The sequence below is a fragment of the Hippoglossus hippoglossus genome, chromosome 12, assembly GCF_009819705.1.
Source record: "Hippoglossus hippoglossus isolate fHipHip1 chromosome 12, fHipHip1.pri, whole genome shotgun sequence".
Classification (NCBI taxonomy): domain Eukaryota; kingdom Metazoa; phylum Chordata; class Actinopteri; order Pleuronectiformes; family Pleuronectidae; genus Hippoglossus; species Hippoglossus hippoglossus.
Window position 1 is genome coordinate 11,089,587 of NC_047162.1, and position 10,692 is coordinate 11,100,278.

Here is a 10,692-nt window from a genome sequence, read left to right on the forward strand (position 1 = left end):
AATAATTTGTAGACTGTTTACCCCAACCAGCACTCAACAAAGCAGCCGCTGTCGACTGAAGATCGCCCTCATGGGAAGGAGGGGAGAGTCGCAGTACCTTATCCATCAAGTGAGTCACACTGATGCATATTCAGCTGCTCTCGATTAAATACATTTTAGTCACAGTTTGTATTCACAGCCACTGTATTCATACTTCCATGTGTGGTTATATTTATTGGGAAATAGAAGTTACAAACTCTTAATCCTATTAAACCTCCGTGAACCTCTTTTTTTTTTTTTGTCTCTCCTCCCCGTCTCCTCATCTCGGTGTGTCTCTCCTTTCAGCAGTAGCAGACCTCCAGCGAATGTTTCCCACCCCGCCCTCTTTAGAGCAGCACCCGGCCTTCTCCCCCATCACGACGTATCGTGACACCCCGAGCCAAGAGCCACCCGCACCCAGCGGAGCAGCCGACCACCTGCCCATTTTAGCCGCCATGCACCTCAATGAGTACAGGATGGAGATGGATGAGGGCATGGCCAGCCCCAGGCAGGAGGATATCAAGGTGAGGAGGGGCTAATTATCAACACATAAAGCAGCAGACTGAGCTTTGTGCATCACACGTTTTGAGAGAAAATTACACTACTACTCTGATTATTAAAAAATCCATAGATCTATGTCATGAAGGGGAAGTCAGTACAAGTGCTTGTTGACCGAGCGACTGGTCAGGCTCTTCATGTTGGAATCGTTTCACTGATACCTGAACCTGGCTAATTAACTCTCTGTGTGTTGTGAGTCAGACACCTGCACTGACTGCAGGCTCTGTGAGCTGGGAGATGCTAATTATAGTCGACTGCACTTAGTGGACAGCATTAGGTGCATCTGTGCTTGTTAACACATGGAAAACAAGCTCCTCCAAACAACAGGCATCTTTAACTCAACATGTGAAACATGCAAACAGGACTTGATCTTGATTTGAAAATCTAATTGATGACATTTTAGAGAAACATTGAATTTGTCTGTGAAATGATTTAACATTTTGCTTCAACATTATTCAATTCAAGACTTTTTTTGAGAAAAAATAATGCGACAATGAACTTATTGAGTATTATTTATATTATGATGAAGGTATAATTGATATTCATATTTATATGAAAGGGAAAGGTAATATAAGATTTTTCTTCTTCCTGCTTTTCTGTTCATAGAATGTGTCTTTAGTGTATAATTTGTTTTGGGATTTAACCGACTTGAACAAATTGAACAGAATAACCAAAATAAATAAATGACTGAGGAGTACAGCTTGAAAAGAAAACTACAACATTGGCTTTATCGCTTGTGTAATCAAGCCATGAGCTGCTTATTGCTCTGCCATAGAGCTCCATGTGCACCAGTGAGCTTCAGTGTTTCACTGGGTGCAGTTTATTTTCTTGTTGACTATCGTAGTGATATTCCATACACACCCCCTGCTACTGTAAATAGTAACTAGAGCAACAAATGTATTAAGCTGCTGCTGAAAATAGTCCCCACAAAAAAATGATGTCACAACTTTATTTTGATTTGTGACAGTGACAGCGAGATTAGCACTAAACGGCCTCTGGCACACAACTCGACTCGTGCTCGGTTCTGTATCATGCATCGTGTCTCTTTGTAACTGAAACACAAACTTATATTTTTCCCTCCAGCCACAAATAGGCTCCTCCATGTTTGCTCCACTGTCCTGCCTACCCAGCCAGACTCTACCACCACTCAAGATTCCTGACCAGTGTTACTACCGTCCATCCTGGGCCCTCATGCCCAAAATGGAGCATTTCCCTGCAGTCATGCATCCCCAGAATAACCCTTTCATCAAGGATGGATACACGTGAGTTGTCAGCAATCACGAGCAGAACAACTCATAATCTCATCATGTCATTATCTTTAAAGCTTTTATAAATGTTGTGCAGGAGTATGTGGTTTCTGAAGGATGAATGTGTGATTTTTTAGCCTCTTTTGAGAGTTGCAGTGCTCTGAGGATTTTGCTCTGTTCAGGTGTAAAGCAGCATCGTGACCTTTAAAGAGCCGATCGCCAGAGACTTACAATAATCTTCTTTCTCTATCTGACGATTTGTGTTTGTTTCCTTTTATTGTGCGTTTTCCAGAAACGTCCCCAGCGTCAACACCCTCACAGACCAGGAGTATGGCCAGATGAGCGGCAACACTGCTTCTGTGGGCACCACCGTTGGCATCCTCCCATCTCCTGCCACTCCCCGCTTCTCCGTGCCCACGCCACGCACCCCTCGCACGCCGCGGGGTATGAACGCTGCGAGCTCTGGGCACGGCTCGGTGAAGCAGGACGGTACCGAGCTTAGCTCACCTGCCTCCACCCCCTCCACCAGCATGCCTCTCAGCTCTGTCGAGCCCCAAGCCCGGCCAGGACCCTCCCTGCCTGAGGCCCACAGCCTGTACTCTATCTTGCTCCTGTCAGACTCCGTCCTCAATGTCTTCAAGGATCGCAACTTTGACAGCTGCTGTATCTGTGCCTGCAATATGAATGTCAAAGGAGCAGATGTGGGGGTGTACATCCCCGATTCCACCTGCGAAGATCAGTACCGTTGTATGTGTGGCTTCAGTGCCATCGTGAACAGGCGGCTGGCCCACGGCACGGGCCTCTTCCTGGAGGACGAGCTGGATATTTACGGTCGGACTTCTGAGGTGGGCCGGGCAGCCGAGAGGAGGCTGGCTCTTTGCCGGCGGGACCCAACGATGAGAGACCCCAGGGCCAAGCGGCCTCAGGACGCGGCGCCGGCATCGCCATCGGTCATGATTCTTCTGCAGGAGCAGTGCTCCCAGCCCATCTCCTCCCTGACAGCACTGCACCTCCCTCTCAGCTGTTCCTGTCACGGCCGCAAGGGGGCACTGCTGCAAAGCTGGATGTCTGAGAAGCAGTGGGCAGACGGGAGTGATGCCTGCGTGGAGTGTTACAATGCCTTGGAACAGGGGCTGCAGTACGTGGATAACCCCACAGGAGGGAAAGTAGATCCAGCTGTTGTCAGAAGTACAGCTCTTCACTCCTGGCCACACACTAATGGTAAGAAGCTTAACTGCCATGGAAGGGATCTGAATAACATCTGCCACCAACTACCATAAGTCAACCACTGATTTACTGATCATAAACTGTTTGATGTGTGTGTGTGTGTGTGTCTCCACAGTGGTGGACATGAGCAAGTTGTCGTCCCAGGATATGGTTCGTATGCTGCTGTCCCTGCAGCCTTTCCTGCAGGACGCCATCCAGAAGAAGAGAACAGGACGGACCTGGGAAAACATCCAACACGTTCAAGGCCCGCTCACCTGGCAGCAGTTCCATAAGATGGCTGGGAGAGGTTCCTATGGTGAGCCAGTACACACACTTCCCTTACTGTCGCAGGGACGTTGTCAGGTTGCAGCAAACTAAAAATATCCTTATTTCTACTTTGCAAAGGTTCTGAAGAGTCCCCGGAGCCCTTACCCATCCCTACGGTGTTACTGGGCTACGACCGAGAGAGGGAGTTCTTAGCGTTGTCCCCTTTAGCATTACCATTCTGGGAGAAGTTGCTACTGGAGCCGTACGGTGGGCAGCGGGACGTGGCCTATCTGGTGCTGTGCCCCAACAGCCCCTCTCTGCTGGCCGCGGCCCGGGCCTTCTTCCAGGAGCTCAGCGCTGTTTACGAGGTAGGTCATTTTGGAAACACACATTTGGAACATCCCGATGAATGTTTATTGTGATTGACGTCTTTAATGAGAGAATTAACTGTTATCTTGACTTTGTTCCCAGACCTGCCGCCTTGGGAAGCACCGTCCTCTGGCCAAGGTTTCCAGGGAGGGTCTTGTGCGTGTGGGGGAGGACGTGGAGCCGGAAAAGCTGGAGGAGCTCGATGTGGAGCAGTGGATGACTGGACCCTGGGCTGGACAGCAGCACAATGACAACCTCAGCAAACTTAAACTCTATGCTTACGCCTGCAAGCAGCAGCTAGGTGAGAATATTTACGTTTTCTTTTTTCCATTATTAGTGTGTAGATATTAACGTATATAAAATGCTTTTAATGAGTAATTATTTTAGATTTGTATTTACACAGTGCTGTTTTGCATTTAGAGACCAGAAGACAATATTGTGTTCTGCAGGAGCAACTAAATACTAGAAAACTGTGTATTGTGTTGTCATCCTTCATGCCCTACCCACTTCTGTTACATGTAAACTGATGAAAGAGATGTTGATCCTTCTCTCAGGTCCCCAGCTCTCAGCTCTGCCTCTGGACAGCAGTCTCCTGCTGCCTCCCAAAGTCCAGCCTCCCATAAACAACACGTCCTCAGTCCAGCCTGCCTCGTCTGGCCAGACTCAAGCCTGGGCTCCTGAAGGAGAGCAAGCTCAAGGTCCTGTCAGCTCAGCAAGCGCTCCGACCCCAACTGGAGCGACCTCAGGCCCGACAGGGGAGACGACTCAAGGAGGAACCAGCGACTCGAAGGGGTCATCTAGCGCCACGCCACCAGCTAACACACCAGCAGAACCCCCTGAGCTGTAAGACCTGAGTTATCGCTGGAAATGACCTGATCTCACTTATTGCTCCTCACGCCTGAACTAGTACGACTTCTCTCTTCTCTTGCTCTCTTCCAGAACCGCAGAGCAGGCTCGAATCGGCATCCCCACCCTGGCCGACTCAGTGGACAGCCACGCCAACCCACCAGCTGTTGTCATTTACATAGTGGATGCTTTTCTCAGCTCAAGTGCAGCGAGAGGTGAAGGCGGAGAGGAAGAGGAGGGCGACGAGGTAGAGGCCGGTAGCATTTGGCTACTTGGGCTCCTTCGCTGTTACACAGAGATGCTCCAGACTTTGCCTGAGGTGATGAGACCTGCACTGGTGCTACAGGTACGAACACTCTTAGATCCACACCGGATTGGATTGAACCGAAGTTCCTCTCGCTCTTAAGATCATCACAATCTTTTCTTTACGTCTTTTGCCTTTACTTTATGCAGGTGGTGCCATGCCAGTATCTTCTGCAGCCAGCCAGTGGGGAGAGTCACCTGTACCTGCAGCACCTGCGCTCCATGGCCTTCTCTTGTTACTCCCAGTGCAGACGTCTGCTGCCCCAGCAAACACACATCAAGTCCCTGACTGGCTTTGGACCAGTGTCCACTGTCAACTCTGTGCTTAAAGGTCCAGAGGCGAGTATACAAAACTTGGATATGTCACATCATTGTATGCGTATAAACTAAAAATCATTGCTCACACTTTGTTCTTTTCCTCCTCCAGCATCCGAGCCCGCTGCAGCTCTACACGGCCCCGTTCATCCTCGGTCCGACTCGTCCCAAGCAGCCAGAACAAGGAGAGATATGGGCAGAGATCCCTCCCAAATACAACGTCCTCTATGTAGGATACTGCCTATCACATGACCAGCGCTGGATCCTGGTATCCTGCACTGACCAGCAGGGGGAGCTCCTGGAGTCCTGTATCATCAACATTGACGTGCCCAATAGGTGAGTTACGGTTGTTCACAATCTTAATTTTGTGCAACCTTTGCTGTTCTTGCACGACATACGGTTTAATGTTATGACCTCTTATATCTCACATCATTATATTTTTCTCCTCAGAGCGCGACGTCCGAAGGTTTCAGCGAGGAAGATGGGACTGCAGAAGCTGTGGGAGTGGTGTATTGGCATCATCCAGATGACCTCACTGCCGTGGAGGATTGTGATTGGTCGATTAGGCAGACTCGGGCACGGGGAGCTAAAAGGTGAGTGATACAATTTCTTGAGAAAACTCTTGTGGATAAATTATTAGTTTATTATCTTCTTTTAAATTGTTTTATAGTTGTTCTATCCACTTTATTATTGTCATTTAATGTATTGATGTCTCTTAACAGATGAAATTAGCTGGGGAACGATTCAGTAAAAGACCTTTCACCTCCCTCTCTCTTTCTCTACCAGACTGGAGCTCGCTGCTCGGGGAACACTCCCTCCATTCAATAGGGCGCCAGCTGAGGGAGGCTTGTCGCATGTGTGGGATCTCAGCTACCGAATCTCCCAGCATTCTCAGCGCCTGCCTGGTAGCCATGGAGCCACAGGGCTCCTTTGTCATCATGCCTGGTTAGTAATCTGTCCACTTTGTCTGTCTTACAAGACGATTAGAACTGTGATCTTTGTGGTCATAACTACGTTGATATAAGTATTAGATCTTACTGTGCACTAGTTAAGTATCACGTTAGCACAACAGTAACACAGTAACCTGACCTGTGCTGTGTTTCTGTGTGTGTGTCTAGATGCAGTGACCATGGGCTCAGTGTTTGGACGCAGCACAGCTCTGAACCTGCAGACGTCGCAGCTGAACACACCTCAGGATGCTTCCTGTACTCACATCCTCGTCTTCCCTACTTCTGCCACCACCCAGCTGGCACCCAGCTCCTACCCTACAGAGGACAATAATGGTAACGTTTAGCAGGATCATAGTCAAACTGTAGTTGTCGCTTGAGATCCTGGTTTTAAAATGGTTTGGATATTATTTTGTACCAGCAGGGGGCATCTTTGTGCCATTTGTTCCATTGTGCAGTGAATTAAAGATGTAGTATTAATTGTATCAGTGAGAAATGACCCTAGCCTGGATAGGTGTCATTATTGATGACCAGCATTAACAACTGGGGCTGGGCTGACACTGTTCTTTCTGTGTTCCGTCCCTCAGATGACATGTTTGATCTGCCTTTCCCCGACGAGCTGGAGAACGACATCGGCCACGACATGATGCTGATCACGGGGAACCTCCACCCTTCCCCCAACACCTCCCCCGTGCCCTCGCCCGGTTCTCCGTCCGGGATGGGAATGGGATCCCACTTCAATCACACCAGGGTGAGTCAGTGATTGGTGTAAACTAAGAAATCGTCCTGCAGTTGTAGCCAATGACACCGAGTAACAAAGCAACAAGGATGGTATGTCCACACTCGCACATTCCATACGGGAAAAAACGAGTGTATTTATGCATTTCACCATTAAATCGTTGCTTTTAACAATTGTGGGATTTTCAGCTGCTCTGTCTCTGCACAGGAGAGAAGTGAGATACTGTTTTCATAAGATCTGGTTGTGTTACTTAATAACACAGATTTCACAGAGTTTGATTATAAAAATAATAATAGCATATATTATAATAGCACTTTTTATTGGAACTCAGACGTCATGATTTGACGTTTAGACCTTTTTGGCCTCCTTGTTGCTTATTATAGGTGTAATCTGGTGGAACAACAATGCATACTTCTCTGCGGTCTTTATTGCCACTCAACACTTCACCTCATCAAACCAGAATCTGAATTTGAGCCGTGACAAGTATAATAGATGCAGAGGAATTTGTCTCGGAGGCACGAGGGGAAGACAGAGCTGTGCTGACAACCTATAATACATCACGTTTGATACGGCTCTGACAAAGTGTAGTTGTACATCAGTTACTTATAGGTCGAACATGTGAGCTCCGTGTGCCTCTGTGTTTCATTATCACATTGAGCTGCAGGCAGAAAATTAATTAAAAAAAATAATAGAAATTTGTCAGTCAAAACCATTACTTTCTTGTTTAAATGAGGGTGCTGTAGCTGTATGTATAATTTTAAAACTATACTTTACAGTACGATGCTATATTTATTTTTGATTTACAAGGATTGCATACTTTAAACGGAGAATGTATGACGTAGGTTCAGCTCAGACCGCAGGTAGTTCTGGTGAGCTAACGACTTCAGTGAATTCATTCCTGTGTGTTTACAGAGCCAGGGAGAGCGCCTGCTGTCCAGGGACAATCCACCGGAGGAGCTGAAGCAGCAGCCACTGGCTCTGGGTTACTACGTCTCCACTGCACAAGCAAACGGACTCCCTCACTGGTTCTGGGCCTCCTGCCCTCAGGCTGAGAGTCAGTGTCCGCTCTTCCTCAAGGTACTCGCAGTGCTGCATGTGTGTGTGTGTGTTGGAAGGGATACAAAAAAAAACTATATAGGGACACATCTGCTTCAAAATGTAACATTGCATTGTACCTCTTCACTTCAGGCGTCTCTCCACCACCATATCTCCATCACCCAGTCAGATGAGCTGGTGACAGACAAGAGTAAGAGGACCCCTCACCCATTAGATTCAAAGACCACCTCTGATGTGCTCAGGTAAATATTTAACACATATTACCCCCTCAGACTGTGGTTTGAATTCAGCCTGATTCTTTAAATGTCCCTCTTTTTTACTTTCTTTTTATCAATACTTGCATTGTTTTTCATTTGCTGTGTTTGTAAAGCCCTTTGGCTCAACTCCTTATCTTGTATACATACAATGACATAAAATTATTAATTTATAATTATAAACCAAGAAAATGTCATAACTCTGCTAAATTAATATGGAGTAGATGTATTATACTTAAGAATCTTTAGAATATAAATATTTGTCCCTGATTAAATTGTATATTTTCCAAACACAGGTTTGTATTGGAACAGTACAACGCCCTCTCCTGGCTGACGTGCACCCCTGCCACCCAAGACCGCCAATCCTGCCTGCCTGTCCACTTGGCTGTGCTGATCCAAATGTACAATGCCATCCTGAACATGCTTTAGCCAGTGGAGACTTGAAGGACATCTGTAGGGGACTGACGGTTTATTCCCTCCGTGCCTACACTTCCTCCCACGAGGCACCAGAGAGCACCAGAACTCTTCTGTTGTTTGTGGGTAGAAATACATTTCTAATGGCCAAAAAAAGGACAGGGCACGTCAGACTCTCCCGGGGCTGGCATGTAATGAAAAAGAAAAGTGAAATGCTTCGAACAATAAGTTTGGGTTCAACGCGGCTTCGGTGGAAATCCAGTTTGTACCTTCAAAACTGACGCTGTGCCAGTTATGGTGCTTTCTGAGGAAGAAACAGACGGATGTGTCCAACTGTGCCCGTTGTACTGACATATCACAACGTTAACTCTCTGCTGATCAAAGCAGCGTCACGTCCCACACGGGCGACACATCTCAGTGGCATTTTGAAGCATCTGTGGATGACAAGAGACGACAGTGTCTGATTCTCGCCTGTGCAAAGGGGACGTCGGTGCAGGGCCACATTAACTCCATGTTGTACAACCAGCAAAATGGCATGACAACACACGCCCATGGCTTTGTTACATCAATGTCGCATTAATGTTTTTACATGTTTTTGTACAGAGCTGCACTGTTGAGCTTCTTGGGACTTGCAGTCGGTCGATGAACCTCTTACCTTTACTCTGAACAGGGCAAACGTCCTCATTTACTCCAAAGAGGGAGCATTTGATAATGGCACTTTTTTCCTCACCTTCCAAAGTGTTGTAGATACGAACACGATGGGAAATATTTGATCAGCTAAGACGCAGATGTGTTGTTTATAATGTATGACATACATTTGCAAAGAATTGAGACTTATTTTTAATATTTAAAACAAGAAAACGAGAAACTTAAACAAGGCCTTTTTTCCCGGTCGACAGTTAATTGTCTTGGGATCTGAAATAAAAATTTGTCATTTTAATGCAATTGTAAAGATGCCATATTTATACAAATTATATCATGTCATAGAATTTGATATGCTATATGTATATACATAAATATATATTACCTCTTCCAAGCAGGCACTTAATGATAAGGCTGGGGGACACAACCATCTCCTTACACACAGTATGAACATTTATCAAAGAAAAATGCATTTGAGTTGTTCTGTCTTTTTTATTTTCTACAGATACTGAACATCTTTTTATTTAAATGTTTAAATTAAACGAACTGATGCAGGAGATACAGTATACTGTATATTTATAAAGTGTTCCTCTTGTGCTAAAAGACTTGAAATAGGCAATAGAAAAAAACATGGTATTTGAACGTTGCAAGGAAATTAAATATTTAAAAATGATGCTTTATTTCATTGGCTCTCCTAAATGATGTCAAGCAAACCATTAGAAAGGCCTGTCTCTCCAGCTCCACCCGGTCTGCTCTTTGTTAGATTCCTAGCATGTTTGTATATACACTTTTCAGCTGTGTTTTTTGGAATTTCTTAAAGCTGTACATTTCATGCTGGTTGGTTTACTTTCAAGTGATCATATCAAAGTATTTTTTTGCTGTGAGCTTTTGATATATATAAATATATATATCTATATATCTATATATATATATATATAGTATACAGCGCAAAACCCATTTGATTACAGCCAAGAGGTTGAATTGCCAAGTAAAGTGTACACAAATGTACAGACAAGGGCAAGTTTGCAAAAACAATTGTTACATCTCTCATCACTTTGAATATCAAACAGATCCACTTTACTGGGAGAGATCTGTTACTTTTACACTCTTTTTTAGTAAATTATTAAAACTCTTGAAAATGATGATGTGCTTGGTTTCCTCTTTTAATCCAGAAGATTTAAAAATTCACTCTGATACTTTTCACTGCACTTGATTTGCCTAAAAACAAAACTTTATTTGAACAGGTTATGCCAGATAAAGCAACACAATGCAACTTTAAGTGAGCAACAGCGCCCTCTGCAGCCACACATGGTGACTAACCCTGTAACTAGTGTTATGTAGAGAAACAGAACAAGGCCTTAAAGGGATAGTTCACCCATAAATGACAATGTAGTCTTTATCTACTCGCCACTGTGCCGATGGGGGTGGTGGGGGAAGTGTTTGAGTTCACAAAACACTTCTGGAGTTTCAGGGGTAAACAGTGATGCAGCCAAATCCAATACAATTAAAGA

The 10,692-nt window shown here is 45.4% G+C and overlaps 1 protein-coding gene across 3 annotated transcripts in view; it reads left to right on the forward strand.

Annotated features, from left to right (window-relative positions):
- LOC117772130 (mediator of RNA polymerase II transcription subunit 13-like) overlaps positions 1-10,323 on the forward strand; it is a 77,515-nt gene extending 67,192 nt beyond the window's left edge. Inside the window, exons 14-31 of one of the 3 annotated variants that reach the window (XM_034603075.1) lie at positions 31-109; positions 328-542; positions 1,660-1,838; positions 2,116-3,044; positions 3,166-3,345; positions 3,435-3,664; positions 3,768-3,966; positions 4,220-4,508; positions 4,605-4,857; positions 4,965-5,153; positions 5,242-5,465; positions 5,580-5,722; positions 5,916-6,074; positions 6,248-6,412; positions 6,664-6,827; positions 7,728-7,892; positions 8,004-8,113; positions 8,422-8,554. In XM_034603075.1, coding sequence (XP_034458966.1) covers positions 31-109; positions 328-542; positions 1,660-1,838; positions 2,116-3,044; positions 3,166-3,345; positions 3,435-3,664; positions 3,768-3,966; positions 4,220-4,508; positions 4,605-4,857; positions 4,965-5,153; positions 5,242-5,465; positions 5,580-5,722; positions 5,916-6,074; positions 6,248-6,412; positions 6,664-6,827; positions 7,728-7,892; positions 8,004-8,113; positions 8,422-8,554 — 4,005 coding nt within the window. Of the gene's footprint in view, positions 1-30; positions 110-324; positions 543-1,659; positions 1,839-2,115; positions 3,045-3,165; positions 3,346-3,434; positions 3,665-3,767; positions 3,967-4,219; positions 4,509-4,604; positions 4,858-4,964; positions 5,154-5,241; positions 5,466-5,579; positions 5,723-5,915; positions 6,075-6,247; positions 6,413-6,663; positions 6,828-7,727; positions 7,893-8,003; positions 8,114-8,421 lie in introns of all 3 variants that reach the window. The other 2 variants (XM_034603074.1, XM_034603073.1) reach the window with 2 other exon arrangements.
- Positions 10,324-10,692: the final 369 nt, after the last annotated feature.